General features: G+C 44.9%; 1 protein-coding gene across 7 annotated transcripts; it reads right to left on the reverse strand.

The window, feature by feature from the left end:
* Nucleotides 1-1,693: 1,693 nt before the first annotated feature.
* LOC127470644 (terminal nucleotidyltransferase 5C-like) lies at nucleotides 1,694-17,430 on the reverse strand. 7 transcript variants are annotated; one of them, XM_051786398.1, is made up of 4 exons: nucleotides 17,307-17,430; nucleotides 9,191-9,312; nucleotides 7,870-7,984; nucleotides 1,694-2,994 (listed from the first exon to the last, which is right to left on the reverse strand). In XM_051786398.1, exon 4 carries the CDS (start codon nucleotides 2,977-2,979, stop codon nucleotides 1,801-1,803), a length of 1,179 nt encoding a protein of 392 aa, XP_051642358.1. In that variant the 5' UTR covers nucleotides 2,980-2,994; nucleotides 7,870-7,984; nucleotides 9,191-9,312; nucleotides 17,307-17,430; the 3' UTR covers nucleotides 1,694-1,800. The 7 variants fall into 7 exon arrangements, with proteins under 7 accessions (XP_051642358.1, XP_051642381.1, XP_051642366.1 ...); XM_051786421.1 differs by lacking the exon at nucleotides 17,307-17,430 and adding an exon at nucleotides 16,179-16,202; XM_051786406.1 differs by lacking the exon at nucleotides 17,307-17,430 and adding an exon at nucleotides 15,884-15,971.
* Between the last annotated feature and the right edge of the window lie 1,684 nt (nucleotides 17,431-19,114).

Raw genomic sequence — 19,114 nt, forward strand, 5'->3', positions numbered from 1 at the left:
ATCATTGGCAAACCCTTCTTATGTTGCAGAAACATCATTTTTTGCACTGTATTTTACAGAAAACAGTTGCCTGTAGTGATGGTGGTCAGCAAAGTTGCCTTTGAACAGTTCTTTGTTCAACTGTACAGGAATATCAGAGGGAAAAGGGAAGCTACATTTCACTGGCTGTAGGACTTCATAGAAATTTTAGAAATGTTTGATTTAAAATAGCACATTTACGTAGCATATTTATGTGTAAAATCAATCAAGCACTCATGCCCAAGTAGAATAAACTTCCAAGACCTGACACTGTTGTAAATCAATGAAATGCAGCCGCTGCTTTTGCACAGGAGGAGGATTGAGGATAGTACAGGACTGGCAAGGGACTCGTAGAATAACACAGTGACACGTTAAGCATCGATGTAAGAAACTCTACAGCTTTGCATTTCCAGTTGGCTGTTCCAATTTTACACCCACACCAATTCTAAATCTCCTTTTCATGCCATTCCTTGTCCCATATTTAGTTTTAGTGACCACCTTAGGTCCACCTGTCCCAAACCTGCTCATCCCGTAGCAAACACTTCCCACCTCTCCCACCTTCTCTGCTACAAACACTTTGCAACCCAGGAGTGTGTGTTCCCCTTTCCCTAACTCAGGAGCTCTCCGGCACCATTTCCAACACCATCACAACCTTCATGGAGCAACTGGCACAGGGAGGCACTTATGTGACATGTTTAAAACTTATCTTTGGTAAACACTCACACACACACACACAAAAACTCGGAACTAATGTTTTGCTTCCTGATCGTTAAATCCTCACTTGCTACTGGTGTGTGTGTGCAGGAATCTAAGCACACACAGGACGTTGCTAATATAAAATATTTTTTTCAAATGCCACTGCCAAGGATTTGTTTTAATTCCCCTAAAAATAACACAGTCCTGGGCTTTTTGGTTTTTTCCTGACTCTGTTTGTTGCGCATTAAAGCAGCTCAGATCAATAACAAATTAGCAACAGAAAGTGAGCCCTACGTGCTCAATTTTCACCTTCTCTCTCATTCTGTTGCCTTGGCTTTCAAGACCAATTTAATCAGAATAGTTGTATCTCTTACAACTTTCATTATCTGGGAGGCAGATCCTGGGGTCTGATGCTGCATGACTTGAGCAGCCAAATCTGTCACTCGCATCAGTGGAAATTTTGGACACACGAGGTCCTAAGGCTGCTCTTGGTGGGGGTGTTTCCTGCTCCCCAGTACTAACCAGTACCCTGGGAAGGAGAGGGACCTCTCTGATTGCACCTGAGGGATGATCAGACTGTGAAGCAGAGCCCACACCACCAAGAGACGACCCATCAATGTGTATTTTCAAAGGTGCTGCAAATAAATGTTGCTGGAACCACATGGATATAACGGAGAGATGATCTAACACTTCTAAAATCAGGCGTTTCTACTGAGAGGTATTTCATCGGCTTCATTTTTCATTTACACTATTTAAATTTTGCTTCAGAATTTTTTTTTTTTTTTTTTAGAACCCAGAACTTAGTGCATTTCATTTTAAAAAAATTAGAATAATTTATACCCTTCTCTTTTCATTGCAAAAAAATACAGCCCAAGGTATAAACACTTCACGAATGACGGACGCTTCACTTATTTCACGACGTGCTGAACGGTGATTTAGACATTGATCAACCAAAGAACTTTGGCAACTTGCACAAAAATATGTCCTTAACTCAGAAGTGCTGATAAAACTCGCTTTAATGAGGCCTTTATTAAGAACTGGGAAGAGGGAGGAGTGTAAGTGGGTGCTGCGGAGGTCGGCGTGTTCCTAAACCATCCCGCTCTGGATCTGTATGTGGAATGGGTAGGGCTGGTAGAACACGGGGGGCTGTCCATGAGCAATGTAGTAGTTGCTGAAGTTTCTGTCACTGATATATGGAGCAGGCTGGTAATAGCACGTCACGTTGGCCGCGTTGGGGATGATGTTCTGCTCTCCCAGTACTTTCAAAGCCAGGATCGTGATCATGTTCAGAGTCTGCCGCCGCTCGTGCCCCATGAGGCAGACTGTGCTCTTGTTCACCACCCCACGCAGGGTCATCAGGTAGTCGTACTTGCTCTTCTCCTCCCCGATGAAGTGGTTGCGCAGATAGGACTCGATTTTCCTTTGCTGCTCGGCAACATCTGGAAAATCAATGAAGAACCTGGAGCACATGTAACGTTCCAGAGATTTAATTTCAGCCTCATCTGCCGGCTTAAAGTCACGGACCAGGAGGTTGCTGTACTTCAGGAGGCCACCTCCTCGGATCTCCTCGGGGTTCCTGGTGGAGATCAGTTTGTACTTCAGGTGGTCCATGGCCTCGTTGAAGTCCCCGTACATGCTCTCGGCGATGACGGTGGGGTGACAGTCCTCTGCCAGTGGGCAGTCTGAGGCTCTGTACACCGCCAGGATGGAGTCCAGGATGATCTGGAAGGAGTCCACGCTGAACTCGAACTGCCGCCGGAGCGAGCTGACAAACTTCAACTCCACGTTCTTGCCGCTGTTGTTGGACAGCGAGATGAGACTCCAGCGGTCGTGGTCGGTGGAGACTTTGACCATCTTCTGCACATACACATCTTTCATGGTCTGAGCCGTGATTTTTTGCTTATTAACGCATTTTGGCAAGAGGTCCAATAGGCAATTAAGGACTGCTTCCTTAACAATCTGGAACTCCAACTCACTGGGAAGTTCCACCCCAAAAATGATGTCTAGGTCCTTGTAGCTGGTTCCGTTCTGCTTGACCAGGATGTGACTGGCTGTGGAGCCGTTCAGGCGGATGTCTCTGACGTGGATCTGCTTCTCAATGAGCTGGTCCTTCACCATATGAATGATATCCTTCGGCTTTACATCCAGGGTTGGAAAGTTTCCTCTCCCATGGATAGGTATGGGCTCAGCTAAAACCTGATCCAGGATTTTAATCTGATCCCAGGTGAGACAACTGAATCTGTGGTCTAAGTCCTCCTCAGTCATTGTGATGTCAGTGAGCTAAACAGGAAGAAAGAAAAAATAGGGACAAATGTTAGAACTTCCTGAAATACCAGAGAGACAGACATTTCACTTGGTTGTACTGAACTTGTCTCTTCCTTCCTTGGCAGTAACTGCAAAGCCAGTTCATTTTCCAGTGACACAATCCCAGTTAATAGTCTGAGTCAACCACTGCACTTGTCGCAGTCTTTTAATTGAATCTTAATGCACCCAGGTTTTAATCCTGCTGAGAAACCATCACGTTATTGTATAACCCATGACTCAAAGCAAATGCAGCAAACCATCCAGACCCAACTGAAAACTACTCAAAGGTTAATAACACCAAATACTCGGTGGTTCTAATGAAACTCCAAATAAATTTCACTGTGAAGAGCTAAAATGAGCAAATTTATTCTTTCTGTCCTGTCTAGAAATCTTCCTTTATCTTCAGTGACTTGAATACTTCAAATCACTGAAAGAGCAGGAAGTTTCTGTGAAAGGCAGGAGTGAGGAACACGCTCACTGTTTATCCAGTGAGTGCCTTGGATGAACTTTGGTCTCTATGGATCATCTATACACACACATCCTTTAATATCAATTGTTGTGGTTTAGGAACCTGATCATTGTTAAGCTGTTTCCACTGTGTTCCTGAGGCAAAAAATTTCCTTCTAAGCCATTAACTTATGTTAATGTATTAACATTAGTTCCTACATTAATGTACCAATGCTGCAAGCTATGGTTTGCAGAACCAGTAAGAAAACCTCTTCCAGTCTTGTGGAGAAAGAATTTCTCAAGGAAGCCTGTAAAGAAGCACCTGTAGAATACATAGGGGAAAGCTCTGACTTGTTTAAAATGATATTTGGACTTCATAGCCTCACATCTAGCAATGAGATGTGACACTCAGGTGGTGCCCAGGTGGGATCTGAACCAGCTCAGTGAGTCACCAACCGGGTGGAAAAAGTGTCTTTGGGAATCTGCCAACACCGAGAACCTACTACTGAAACACCAGCAATGTCTCTGCAGGCAGATGGCTCAAACAGATTCTTTCAGCCAAACCTCAAGAATACAAATGAAATAAAATCCTACTGAGTAATAATAACACCACTGAAAAGTCTACACTGTTGTTTCTTCATCAGCAGTGGTTACATATGTACGTTGTCATGTATTTTCCTTCCCTCGCCTTCGGATTCCACATTCTGGAATATTTTAGTAATTTCAAGTAACTTGTGAACTGACAAATGGCTTGGGAATATGACAGAGCTATATTTCACATACTTCTGCTATAATTTCATCTCCCAGCAAACTGATCAGGAGCATATGGAGTTCCAGGCACCTTTCTGGCCTCGTTACAAAGAACGGAACCAACCAGATGTTTGAAGTTGAATGAATGTTTTAAAAGTTGGCTAAAGCAGGACTTAAGTTGGGAATTTAATTGACAGTGTGAAGGTCTTGGAATCAGTCCCACATAGCTCCTGGCACTGTGTATGTAGTGTATAACTCCACATACATAGTATGCAAACACATGTATGTTTGCACATGTACTCTGGAATATGGACATTACTTCAGGAATTTAGAGAACATGACCTTTTGAACCAAAAAGGAGAGAAACTGCCATCCATAATACTGCCAATTTTATGATTTCACCATTAAATATCTACTATAACTCCACGCTTATTCCTTTAAAACTATTACCATGAAAAACTTGTACCCATCCTTCAGAGCCTTTTCCACATCCCTCAACAACAAGTTAATCCTGAAAAACAGCTGTTACAGAAAGCCACAGTGAATTTTGGAAACAGGACAACCCAAGGTAGAGCAAGAAGGATGTAAGGAGAGCTTTTTGTATAAATGTTTTCACTGCCCTGTTGTCTCTGTGTCATTCATAGAATCATTAAATTGTTAAGGTTGGAAAAGACTTCCAAGATCATGAAGTCCAACCTTTTATAATTCAGATTATGGCAGATCTACCAGAAAACTTATAGTTGCCAGAAATGTTGCCTAAGCAGTTTTTTATTATGGGATTTGTCTGATATTGCAAAACTTTGATCTTTCTGAGGTTAATGTTGTGATGTAAAAGAAAGAGCGCAGAGAAGGGAATGTTGAAATTCAATCCCCTCTTTTAGCAGAGGAACCCTCTTCAAATACTTGGAAAGTCAGAAAATGGAAGTATCCCTAAATAAGCTTAGAAATCCCTTCTTTATTGCTACATGTTTTTAGTTATTTCAGATGTTACTGCAACATACTGGCATTTTAAATTGACAGGAAAAGGTAATGTCAGTAAATCTCTCTTTTGTGTTGAAGAGACGTACCTCAAAATGTCATTTCTCTAAAGTGATTCCTGGAGAGTCTGGGGAGGCTTTGGGAGTTCAGAGTTTCAACATTAATGTTTTACAATAAATACTAAGAATTCTGTGCTGAAACAGCACCTTCAATTTGACAAGTGAGGAAAACGTCCTGGGAAAAACAGGAATTAAGTTTTCAAGCATGTAATTAATTTGCAGCTAAACATTAATAAACTTGATTGTAATTATTATTATTTACTAATTTGCTTCCAGCTTGCAAGTCTGGACTTTCCCAGAAGGGTTTTCTCTTGTTCTTTTCCTCAACCTTGTCTGGCAACAAGAACAATTTCCAGGTAATTTTATACTCATTAGGAACCTGATTTCTCAAAGCAGTGGCAAATTTACTTACTGAGGTGCTCAGGCCAATGTCAGGAGTTATTATTAATGTAAGTAACCTCAGTTACAATAAATCAGTAGCAATATTGAGACTAAAATGAGTTAAAGTATTGTGTGAAACAAGAAGGGAAGGAAACTCACTGCATGTCACCACAGCAGTTGGATGAAGCCAAACACAAGCAAATGCTGGGCTGGTTCATGGGAAAAGAGGCTGGAAAATCACTTTATTCTTTGGAAACTGGTGATGGTTGGAATGGAGGATGATCCATTTACAAGGGCAGATAGCAATAGGATGGGGGGGATGGTTTTAAACTAAAGGAGGGTTGATTTAGATTAGATTAGGGAGAAATTCTTCCCTGTGAGGGTGGTGAGGCCCTGGCACAGGTTGCCCAGAGAAGCTGTGGCTGCCCCATCCCTGGAAGTGTCCAAGGCCAGGCTGGACGGGGCTTGGAGCAACCTGGGGTAGCAGAAGTGGAAGCAGATGATCTTTAAGGTCCTTCCAACCCAACCCATCCTGAGATTCCATGATCCCTGGAGGCAGCAACACCTCCCTGCCCCTCTGCCAGAACCAGCATTGATCATTTAGGGTCACCCTACATGTGACACAGACTTCAAGAGCTCTCACTCAGCAGCACCCTCAATCCCAGCCTTCCCTGACTCTTCCCTGCTGCTCCCTGCCAAAGAATTCATTTTCTGTAACTTCTTCCATGTGAATACCCAAAAGCATTTCATGTGTTCCACATTCAGTGTTTTCTTGCCTTAAAGTCAGTCCATGGGCAAATGGAGGCTGCACAAACATCAGTGAAACTCAAAAGAGGGTGGTTTTTAGCTCACTTCATCAATATTTGTAATTTATTGGGACTCTCTCCAAGTGATTTTTCTTAGTTTTTTGTTTATGGGATTTAAAATGTTACTATAAACTGTCTGACTTAAGATCTCTACCAGACAAAGCAACGAGGAAAAGTAGTTTTCAAGGTGTTTTCTTTCACATACACCGGCCAGAGAAGCACAGAATAAGATGGATCAGACCCAGTCAAGTTTTGTGATATAGTATCCTTATTATAAGGTTAGAACAATATTTCCCTGTTTCAAGCTCCAGCTTGTCCTTGAGTGGTCACCTTGAGCTGACAAAGTGGTCACAACATGGAAAAATGTTTAGATACTGTGGGATCATTAAACACAGTTTTATTAACTTTTATTATTTATTTTAATATTGAAGTGAGAGGCTCTAGTTTTCTTTGTGGACCCAAACAACTCTGAGTTTGGGATAAAATGACGCTGAAAGGTTTTGTTAACCACATCTTAGCGCTGCGCCATGGATCAGCTGCATTAAAAAAAAATGAAAGCAGATCTGGCTTTACATCTGAATGAAGAAAATCTGCCACGCTAATGACAGCTTTCATGTTCCCCACAACTTTCAGAGAAACAGATACTTACAGTCTAGAGAACAGTCTCATCAAATTTAGCTCATATTTTTCCCATAAACTGTTTAGATTCTCTTTTTATATACTCCCTAATGTTGCTTCAGTGTGTTTTCAAAGGCTTTGCCATGTGCTGGAGTTCTCAAGCAGAATCCAGCTGAGAGGGTTTTTGTGCAGCTGTGGTAGCTCCATCCTCTTCCCTTTGATCTGCTCCCCTGTTTTCCTGTTTTCCAGCAAAGATTGGGAATGCTTGACTGCTCTAATTCTCTTTACTTTGCACTTGAAATTGGTTGCACGAGGACCTTTTACAGAATAATGGAATCACTGAGGTTGGAAAAGACCTCAGAGATCATCGAGTCCCACCTGTGACCAATCCCCACCTTGTCAGCTCAACCAGAGGTGGTCCTTGGACACCTACAGGGTGCTCCCTCCCTGGGCAGCCCCTTCCAGTGCCTGACCACTCCTTCCAGGAAGAAATTCCTCCTGATGTCCAACCTGACCCTCCCCTGGTGCAGTTTGAGGCTGTTTCCTCTCGTCCTCTCTCTTGTTACCCAGGAGCAAAGGCTTAAAAAGAGATGAAGCAAAATGTCTTGCCCTGGTGGCCTTGTTTTCAGGGATTACTCCAGAAACACTCCCAGAAATTCTGCCATTGTCCCCTCAATGCCTGCACTGATTTTCCTGCACACACATTACATGCATCACTAATGACTCCCATGATCTCTTGCTAAAGCTTCCCTTAAGTTCAAAGCTCCATTTCTCTGTTAAGCCGGGCATTTGGAAGTATTTTACTCACTCACTTAAGGACTGCAGCTGGCATAAGCTCCGGAGGCAGGAATGTCAAACGGGGAAGGAGTTCCAGTCGTAATTTAAATGCGTACGAGACAAGTAGAAGCAGTAAAGCATCTGGAGAACCTAAATGGGGAAATATTTAAACTGATTTGACAGTGTTTTTCACCAGTTTTTCCTCCCATTACTGTTAATGCATGTGGGAAGGTGGTGTTTGTTTATCCTGTTATCACGAGATAACGCATGAGTTGCCATCAGTTTTCAGTACAGTTGCCATCGAGTTACCCTGAAATAACAAATAATAACTCGGGGCCAGATGCTCCTCTCTGGTGAGATAAGGCTGCAAGGTGGGCAAAATGCACTTAAGAGCAGTTTGCTTGGACCATGCCACAGAATATCACCTTCAGGGGCAGAAAAGGTGAGCAGAAGAAGAGACTTTGCCGACAAAAATAAGCTCTAACCTTTCCCCAACCCATGGAACAGAGACAATGGCTTTAAGGAAAAAAGGACAGATTTAGACTGGATATTAGGAAGGAATGTGGATATTGGGAAGAGGCCCTGGCACAGGTTGCCAATCCCTGGAGGTGTCCAAGGCCAGGCTGGAGCAACATGGTCTAGCGGAAGGAGTCCCTGCCTGTGGAATGAGATGGTCTTTAAGGTCCCTTCCAACCCAGACCATCCTGTGATCCTGTGTTTCCATGAGAATCAGCAGAGGCATGTACCAGGCTCCAACACCCCTTCTCCCAACTGGGAATGATGTGCAGAGCCCGGCCCTGCAGCACAATGCTGGGAAAAGGAACCGAGGAGCCAACACCTGGAATGTTACAGGATATGGGCTCGATGAGCTGGGAGTTCTCAGGAGGGACAAACTGAGGAGTTTAATTCAGGCAAGCAGTATGAATACATAATCCATATTATCTCATCCTGCACATTTGGGGGTTTTGGATGACAGATTTTCCCTCATGACTCATGGTACAGTCATTCTGAGCTGGATGGGGATCCCCTCACAGGGCAACATTTTCAAGGGCAGATATTTTATGATTTGCATCAATTCCCACAACACACAATGTTCCTTCTTACATGGCCTCCATGTCCAAACAAACCAAGGCCTCTAAGTAACATAGGATGAAGCACAATCTTCTCAATTGCTCTAAAATACTTTAATAACTTAAAAAAAATACGTCTTATATGCAGTATTTGGTCTATTTGGGGCTATGGCCATTGCTGAGAAGTTACTGATTTAGGTAAAGGTTATTTGTACTACCAGATACATACCGTGGACTGAGTCCTGGGTAATATTTCCAGAAAGAATGCAAAATCCCACGGACTTACTGTGGCAGGAGGACTGGAAGTGTGTATTCCAGCGGAGTTAATAGGATGAGTCACTGGATCATTTGGTAAAAATATGAATTGTCATCTTGTCACTGACAGAAACACGAAGCTCCCCGGGAAAGCTGCAGGAAATAAAACCCAACAAACAATAACATTCATTTTGAGATCAATGTTAACTACCAGTCACCTGCTGTACATAATAAATGATGCATTACAGCCTGGCAGTCCTGCAGGAATAACAACAGCCTTTCAAGTTGGGAATGATAAGGTAAAAGCAGTGGAAAGGCACCAAAGTGCTTATAAAGACTCTGGGTTTCAGGTCCTGCTTAATCCTCTGCAAGGATATTAACAGACTTGTCATTTTCTCTATGGGATTTTGAGTGAGAATTCAATATTATTAATAGACATGCAAATTAGCAGGGATGTAGTGGAATCATTTAAAAAATAGAATGAATAACCCAGCAAAATGAAATACTATGAGTTGTGTAGTGGCTTTATATTGCTTCTATAAGAGCAGATGACAGGAAGATCTTGTTTCAGAGGTTGTTTGTTCATTTACAGTAAGCCCAGGATCCCTGTTGCTGGAATTTCCAATTCCAGTGGCCTGTTGACTGGCTATGCTGGAATTAAATATATTTCTAAATATTCCTGTGCTATCATAAAGGCACTTCTTTATATTTGTTTCTCATTTTGAAGACATGCTGACAGCTAGGCAGCCTTTTTTAGGCTTTCCTTCAAAGATCTCCCATTCCAGAACCCCATCCTGCAAAGTCCACAATACCCACACAAGGTTTCTGGACTATCCCAAGCAGGGCCCTGTCCACTCTATGGTTTGATATCCATGTGAATTTACTCCTTGTTGATGAGTTGTGTTCCACAATCTCAGCTTTTATGCTGCAAGCACATATGGTTCTGACTAAAGGTAACTTTGCAAGATTTGAGTGTAAATATCTGCATAATCTGCAGGAAAAGCTGGAATTATAGCCCGAGGAGGTATGCACTGGGTTAATAATTTTATTCAGAATAAGTTGGATTTTCCCTCTGTGCTACAGCAGGCAGATTTTTATCCCTGAAAATGCCATTTTGCTGCTGCCAAAAGCACAGCACTTGCTCTGCTCACCCTGTGGGGACCTGGCTGCTGTGCTAGGGCCTGTCTGCAGCTTTCATTTGCTTTCCAACTCCTCACGGGCTATTAATTGGATGAATGTGTGTTCCCTGAACTTGCTCCCCAAATCCATGCAGTGATGGCTCATATTTGCAGCTGGGAATAAAGGGTTAAGTCTGGCAAGGGCTGAGCTTTGGTCAGCCTGAGAGTGAGAGCCCAGTTAGGCCTTCAATGCCAAAGAAAAGAGGTTCTGGGCTGCTTAGATAAAAGTCTCAGCATGTGGAGTCTGGAAAAGTCAGACAAATCAGTCACTTTACAACAAAACACAAAATACAAAATTCTTTTTAACGATGAAATATTGTTATTTCTTTCTGTGCAAGGGGGGAAGGTTTAATGGATAGATGATATCCATTAATGGATATATCACCATGATGGAACAGATTAACTCTAGAGCAGAATTAATGGCTTCCTCTGGTGATCTTTAAGGGGAGAAAAGAGAGACCTTTATGGCTTTTTTTTTGTAGAAGAAGAGCCATTATTATATAATATGTTCATAGAAGCAGCAGCTGAGATTGATGGACTGCTTTGGCTGCTGGGACTTTTTTCCCAACTGCTGCCTTTTATTGGCTCCGTCATCACGGGAAAAAGCGCATCAGTCCTTTATTCTACACTCGTGGTTCCCAGGATTTTTCCAACTAAAGGAAAAATAAAAATAAAAATTACTCTGTCAACAATTGTGTTTCAAAGATAGTATTTTCCTGTGCCTGAATTTGAGATGTGAATTGTGACATGCGACAACAAACCCATTTCCAAGCTTTTTTCCCCTCGTGCCTAACGAGCAAAGGACTCTCCTGAGACCCAGCAGGGGCTGGGAGGTGACATGTGGCTCTGAGGATTTCCCTCCCTGCCACAAGCACTGCTTGGGAGCACATTCCCAGCTGGTGTCCCTGCCTTTGGGTGTCCCCACTCCCAGCTACCACCATAAGGAATATCCACCCTCAAACCCCTCAAGTGCCCACACCTCGGTGAGCACGGAGGTTGCTCCAACACCTCATCAGCTGACCCAGAGCATTCCAAGGTGATTCCCCCCAAACTGGCAGGAATGAGAGCCAAGGATCCAAGAGATCCTTGCCTCCCCCCCTCTCTGCCTGCTTCCCCAAGCAGCACATGATTGCTCTGCTCAGCTCCTCAGACTAATCCCAACATCTGTTTACTCACTCGAGATCCCAGTGACTCAATCCAAAGCTCACTTATCAAAAACTCTCATTATTATGACTAAACTGCAGCAAAAGCAGGCAAGGTAAAGAATGGAACAATCCTCCTTTCCCATCTATTAACCACCTTCATAATCATCTCTCCTCTTCAGATGTCGGAGGAAGAGGGATAAGCGATGCCACATGCCATCACAGCCCCGATTCTGGGCTCAGTCAGGGGATAAAGGGCATTACAAAGTCAAGGCTCTCCTCAGAAACTCTCCAGAGCCTTCCTCCCCTCATCTACACCAAAGGACAGCCATCTAATGTCCCCAAGAACCCGCCTTGTGGGACAGCCTTGGTCACTGAACCACGAGAGGACACCTCCAGGATCGCATTTATGTGTGTTTTGAGAGGGTTCTAACACAACACACACGGTAAATGGCATGGATTCCTCTTTTTTCACTGATCATGCCCAAAAAAGCTTTGCTGGAAGCTGCATTCAGTTCCTTCAATCAATGCAATGCCTTTTTTCCCCTCTCTGAATCAGTGCTGAGCCATTGGAGTATCAAGGGTGGGTTCTGATTGTTCATACAGTAATAGAATGGATTTGGAAAGCTTTCCATGGGAGGAGTCAGAAAACTGAGACAAATGGAACTGGTGTTCCATGAAGGCCTCTCTGCATCACCCCTGCTCTGCTCTGCATATCTTAGAAAAGTGTTTGCTATTAGACAATTATCCTGTTTCACTCCAGAAGTATTTTCATTTTATGGCACAAGCCATGAGCTCTGGGCACAGACTCCAGGTTGATTTATTAAGCATTTTGGGATCCCTTCAAATAAAGGCTCTTCCCCACTGCTACAGCAAGTGGGGAGTTTAAATTGAGTTGGAAAAAACTTCTGGAGCAGGCTGGGCTGGTAATGCCACAGGAATGTGTCTCCCAATTTACTCAAAGATTACTATGTCTTCCACTGTTTATTGATATTACTACTTGTGTTTATAATGTTAATATAGAATTCGTATTTTTATGAATTAATTTCCATATTTATATTAGAAAGTTATTCTCTGACTACACAATGCAGCAGTGGGGTTTCATTTTATAGCTGTTTTCCCAATTTTACGAGTTACACTGTAAAAGTGGGGAAAAATAAATGAATAATTCATTATCTTCAAAGTACTCGCTGTACAAGAGTTTACTCTTAATTCTGCCTCAGTAAGAGCCAGGATTCCCCTAGAAAATAGTTTTTTTGATAACTGAAATGTTTTCTAGAGTTTGCAGATTAAAAAAAATCTGCATAACTAGTCAAACTAGATCAGCAGAAAGGATCGTGGCTGCAGCACCAGCACTGCTACTCTTTGGTGGGGAAGGCAGCACAAAATGTCTCTGTTGACATTATTAGTAAAACACGGAGAGGAGATAAAGCAATGATTAAACCAAAGGAAGAGGCTGAGGCCCTGCAGCAAAGCTGTGTATTCGTGACTTTTCCATCACTATCAATAATTCATAATGACCATCATGCGCATGACGACACCAAGTTTGGGAGAAGGACTGAGTCAAGCTCTCCCCAAATGTGCAAAAACATCCAACGTGACACCGGCTGTCAAGGCGACAGGACCTGCTCGCTAAGCAAAGACCCAGCAGGAAGGGTAATGGAGAAGAAAATCAGCTGATGTTGACATAAATCAACATCTGCTGTACCCATTTGTGGTGGTTCACGGAGGAAAACCCTCCTTTCGGTAATAAGTGCTGAAAGGAACAGTTTTTAGGGCCACAAAAATATCCTGGCTAGAAAAGAACTGAAAGGATGGTTTATCTGTGAGCAATTCTGCAACACGAAGAAACCACGTTCAGTATTATGCTCAAATTTTGCAGCTCTCTGTGTTCTCCCTTTCTGGACCACACTAATTTTGGGAAATAGGTACGTTGTTGCTTCCCTGTGGCATCTCAGATTCTGTGCTGATGCTTTGAATAATTATTTTTGCATGAAAATCGTGGTGGCAAAAGGGAAAAGCCAGATTGTAACTTTCAAAATACTTCTTTTTAAAAAATATTTGAAACCCAAGGGCATAAATTCATAGAATCGTGGAATGGTGTGGGTTGGAAAGGACCTTAAAGCCCATCAAGTCCCACCCCCTGCCATGGGCAGGGACACCTTCCACTAGCCCAGGTTGCTCCAAGCCCTGTCCAACCTGGCCTTGGACACTTCCAGGCATGAGGCAGCCACAGCTTCTCTGGGCAACCTGTACCAGTGCCAGGAATTGCTTTGGCATAAATGAGAGCAGAACTGGCCTGGTCTGTTCATGGCTGAGCTTCTGACTTCTGTAAGATAAACCTGAGCTCATTTCCACTCTACCTGCATTACCTATAGTTTGGTGGTGAAATTTGATTCGGAATTTGCCTCCAAATCTTGTAGCTTTTCATTGACCTTCACCCATTAAAAACAACAGGTTAAACAGAGACATGTAAGATATATATGACATGCAAGACATATCTATGTCTTAAATCCATAAGACAAGGTCTATCCCCATATGCAGATGACCATCAGGCCACTGGGAACTCAACACTGTCAATAACCTCAGGGTGACCCACCAAGGGCTCCCCAACACAAACAAAAGAGGCAAAGCAGAGTACAAGGTACCAACATTTCACTCCTTGCCATGGCTGAGCACTGATGGCTCAGCCCAAGCCCATCCTGGAGTCTGATCATCAGAGCCCAGAACCAGGAAGGCCACGAAACTGCTCCGGATTAGGAGTGTTTTGAAAACACAGGTAGAATTTCATTCCTTCGAGCAGCATTAATTAATGAATGAATTTCCACTGCCAGCCTAAATGCTGCTTAATTGACTCTCCAAAATAACTCAGTCTCAATGTGTCTTTCAAGGAACTTGGTCTACTTATGTCTCCCTGATTTATAGTGGGTTCATAAATTACCAGACTCCACAGTGTCAGCAGCTACTCCCGAACCTGAGCTGCTGATACACCCAGGGGCAGGAATTTAGGGTCAGGCCTTTGCTCACAAGGGTCAACGGCAGACATCTCTCTTTGTGGCAGCTGAATCATTATGGAGCACACAGGAGCTGTATTTCCAACGCCTAATGAGGCAATAAAACTAAATTTACTGTAAAGTTATGCCCAGGATGCACAGCTGGGCAGGGATGGTGTGCAGGCAACACTACCCAGGGGTCAAAGGTCTGCAGCACTGCAAATTAAAGGAGTTATTAGTGTTCTCTTTGAACTGAGCTATGGGAATGCAAGAGGGATAAGGCATAAGGAATAGAAGGTATAATGCAGGCAACTACTCCCGTTTCACAGATCAAGCCCTTATTCCTGACTCCTGGATGCTGCAGGCACGGCACACGGAGGATGAAAGGACACAAGGGATTGTTTTTATATTTCTGAATGGGACAGACACATCTGACTCTAGTTTAGGGGGAACTCAAGAGCATGAAGCCTGGGAGAGTCCCTGCTCTCCGTCACTGTCATTTATTATTCATTGCTCGGCCTTTAGCGGAGAATTGAACACATCCCCATTCATACCCACCTTGCTGCTTTTAATGGGAGCCACGGACAGACTGTCCCTGTTAACGCAGCACATGGAACACAACGTGTGTGAGCCTGCAGAGCCAGCCCTCCTCTTTGAGAGGGAACAATAAATATCATTAAAGATTTGCAGTGGCTTTACAGACGTTTCAGAGATGCCTGTGGGAGAAGGCAGGGAGCACAGGAGAGTGATTCCTGCGTGGGAAGACACAGAATTCCAGCCCTGAGTTGCACTGCACACAGGCACTTCCTAATAGTTTAGGGCAGCGAATCCCAGCTTGCTGTCGCTGTCGCTGTCACCTCCAGGCTGTGACCTCCCCAAAAACACAGATGGTCCTTGCTGAACACCTACAAAAGGCCTAAGCTACCTAAGCTGTCATCTTCTACACTGGGTGACAGAGCTACCTAAGCTGTCATCTTCTACATGGGGTGACAGAGCTTCCACCAGCGGATAGGGAACACCACACTCCTACTACTCCTACTATGGATGTGGTGAGGCAGGGCTTGCCCAGATCCAGGGAGTTTTTAGGATTCGTGCAAAGGAACACCCTAGCGAGACAGAACTCACGTGCGGCGAGACACAGACACACACACACCCCCCGCGGCACCGCCAGCTCGCCAAACCGCCCTTGTTGTAAGTTTACCCCCGAAGTTTGTGAGGAAAACGCCTTAACGGGGAGAGGAGAAAGGCCCGAGCCGAGCGCTCCGGGGCTCGCCAAGTTTTCTAACCGAGACCAACCGCTCCCGCAACGGCCCCGCCCGCCCCGGCCCCGCAGCTCCGGGGGCACCGCGGGCACCGCGACCCCGCCCGGGGGGACCCGCGGGGACGGGGCGGGGGCGGGGGGGACACTCACCGTGCTGAGCCCCGAGCGCTGCCCGCGCTGCCCGCGCCGAGCCGGGGCCGCCGCTGTCCGGGGCCGCCGCTGCCGGGGCCGCCGAGCCGGGGCCGCCGCTGTCCGCGGCCGCGCTGGTGCTGAAGCGGCCGCCCCGCCCCGCCCTCCGCCCGCCCCCGCGGAGCGCAACGCGGCCGCCATGGCAACGGGAGCGGGGGGGCCGCGCCCGCCGCCGCCGCCTCACGGGGCCCCGCCACAGAGACCCCCGAGCCCGCAGCCCCTGCGCGGCCCTCAGAGGAGGGTCCGAGCCACACACCTGCCCCGGGGCCGCTGTTCGTCACACCGGCGCGGCCACCGGCGCTTCCACACCGGGAGCTGACGGCCACCGGCCGCCGCCCCTCACCTGCAGCCCCCCGGCCGCCGCCCCTGCCAGATACGCCCGGCGGAGGGCACAGAACCGTAGAATCGTGGAATAGCGGGGTCATAGCGTCGTGGAATAATAACACCATGGGGTCACGGGATCGCGGGATCAAAGAATCATAAAATCACGGAATCACAGAATCATAAAATCAGGGCGACAAGGAATATAAGATCAAGGGAATTGTTTCGGTTGGAAAAGCTCTCATCGAGTCCAACTGTTCCCCCAGCACTGCCAAGCCCACCTCTAACCCATGTCCCCAGCGGCCACATCCACACAGCTGTAAAGTTCCCCCAGGGATGGGGACTGACTTCAGGGAGCATTTGGACAATGGCACAGGGTGGGACTGTTGGGGTGTCCTGTGTAGGGCTAGGAGTGGGACTGGATGATCCTTGTGGGTCCCTTCCATCTCAGAATATTCTATGATTCCACCACTGTCTTAGGCAGTCTGTTCCAATGCTTTAACAAACCTTTCCACGAAAAATATTGCTCCTAATATCCAGCCTGAACCTTTCCCCCGTGCAACTTCAGGTCCTGTCAGCCCAGGCAAAGAGGGTCCCTTTCAGTTGGTGGCAAATGGTTTCATCCTCTGGTGACCCAGTTCTCAGATCCCAAGAAGAGTCAGAATTAAACTTGTTTGGTTTTGAGATTCTTCTTGTACAAACAGTCTCTCGTTTTTGCCTCACTATTTCATGGAATCCTGGAATGATTTGAGTTGGAAGGGACCTTAAAGCCCAGCTCATCCCATCCCCTTCCATGGGCAGAGACACCTTCCACTATCCCAGGTTGCTCCAAGCCCCCTCCAACCTGGCCTTGGACACTTCCAGAGATTGAGCAGCCACAGCTTTTCTGGGCAAGACACATGCACAGGATGTAATTGCCAAAGGAATCTAAACAAGGAAATCTACATTTCAGGGATGCGTTAAGGATTGTAAGGATTAAGATTGAGGATTAAGATGATTAAACTGATAACAGTGACATGAGCACCTGCAGTTTGGTCACTCAACCCCCCAAATTCTGCCTCACCTGCAGCACAGCCCTTCTCACAGTGAAAGACACTTGGCTGCTCTGTCACTTCAGCTCTGGGCCCAGGATCTCCTCTACTGTGGTGTCCTGTTGGGAACATTCCCTGTGCTCCTTCATGTGCAATATGTGATGTCACAGACTCAGTTCTGGTTCCAAGCATCTGACTTACAAAACTAGACTGGGTATCTAAAAATGACTATGTTTGATCAGTTACTTCACTGGATGGATGGAATAAAACCCTGCCCAGGGTGAGGTTATGTCAGTTGTGCCATTTTTGGTCATTTCCATTCCACTATAACACTAAATACTTTACATTTGCTGCTGTGGGATGTCTAAGTTTGCTTAGACATAGACCTAAAATGAGAGATAATTTACTGTTCTGAGAAAATATGCCACATGGGGAAGGCATGATTACTTCTGAAAAAAAGTGCAGATTTAGTACTATAGTGACTCATAACAATGAGCAAAAAAAGGTTATGAAAGTATTTTAAACTGCATTTTGTCATAGGGAAATATATAATAACCTTAAATAGCCATGTCTGTACTTGACCTTCCAGCACCCAGGTACTTCAAGGCTGGCTCTGGGGTATTACACCAGAGAAGGATATTAACCTTTTATCCTAAAAGGATCCACAGCAAGGAAATACGACCCTTGTTGAACATAAAAATCCCCAAACCAGCTGTTATTCTTTAGGGCCCTTAAAAATATCTTCAGTGTCTCTTTCCTCTTGGGAACAGTTTTATGATGGAGCAATTGCAGCAATTACAAAGCACTTCACGATTAAAGAATCCCACTTGTGAGACGACTTCATTTTATGTCATAAACATCGAGTTAGTTTCTATTACTTGATATTCCTAGCTGTGAAAAGTATTTCTATTTAAATTACTTTATATTGTTATATTAGCTGATTGTTTCTTTTGTTTGTTATTTCTGTGTTTATTATTATATTAACTTATCTTCCTAGGTCACAAATCAAGAAAAAGAGTTGATGAGACTTTTGAAATCCTCATAAACTCTAAAACAAATGAATTCTCAGTTCTGATAAGTGTATTTTCCAGTTTCCTGACCCTGGGCCACCACAGCCAAGACAGAGGAAGCCTAGAATTGCTGGGAGAATTGGACACACAGAACTGCTGGAGACTGGGACAGGACGGGAGCTGCATGCTCAGCCTGTGCCAGGATGAAGCCCATGGCTTGCCCAACCATTATACATAGCTATTGAATGATTAATTGGGCAAATTAATTAGTTAATGGTCCTCCTCCACTTGGAAAACAGTGAATTACTTCAGAAAAGCTACATATTTTCCTTTTTTTTTCACTCTTTAGGAAGCTGCAGCTCCACAGCATGGCTGGGTGATGGAACAAGTGTTTAGTATACAGAGAAAAGCTCATGTTTGATGGGTGATAAACCTAATTTAATGTCAGGCAGGGAGAGCTGGGTTTTCTTGGAATTATGCCTTCACCTCTTTGTGCATTTTCAGGGAGGCAGATGCAAATCTGTGCCATCGAGACGTCACCAGGCTGCTGGGACTGGCCATGGGCAGGTCAGGGACACCAGCACAGGGCTGGCAGCACCATATTCTCCAAGTGGAAAAGTGGGAGAAGGAGAAGGATGTCTGTCTGATGACATCCCAGGGACACTGAGGTTGCTGGGACTTCTGCTCCGGAGTTCAGTAAAGCTGGGATTTCACCCAGCTCACTTTGTTTGGTTTGGAAATGAGGATTTTAAAGGCAACCTCTAAGGCCAGGTCTCCTGTGCCGATGTACAAGATACACTCCCTAAACCCGGATTGTTGCTGCCTCCTCC

This window comes from Manacus candei, unplaced genomic scaffold (assembly GCF_025592945.1).
Source record: "Manacus candei isolate 608988 ecotype Guabito, Panama unplaced genomic scaffold, ASM2559294v1 h1tg000003l, whole genome shotgun sequence".
Lineage (NCBI taxonomy): Eukaryota > Metazoa > Chordata > Aves > Passeriformes > Pipridae > Manacus > Manacus candei.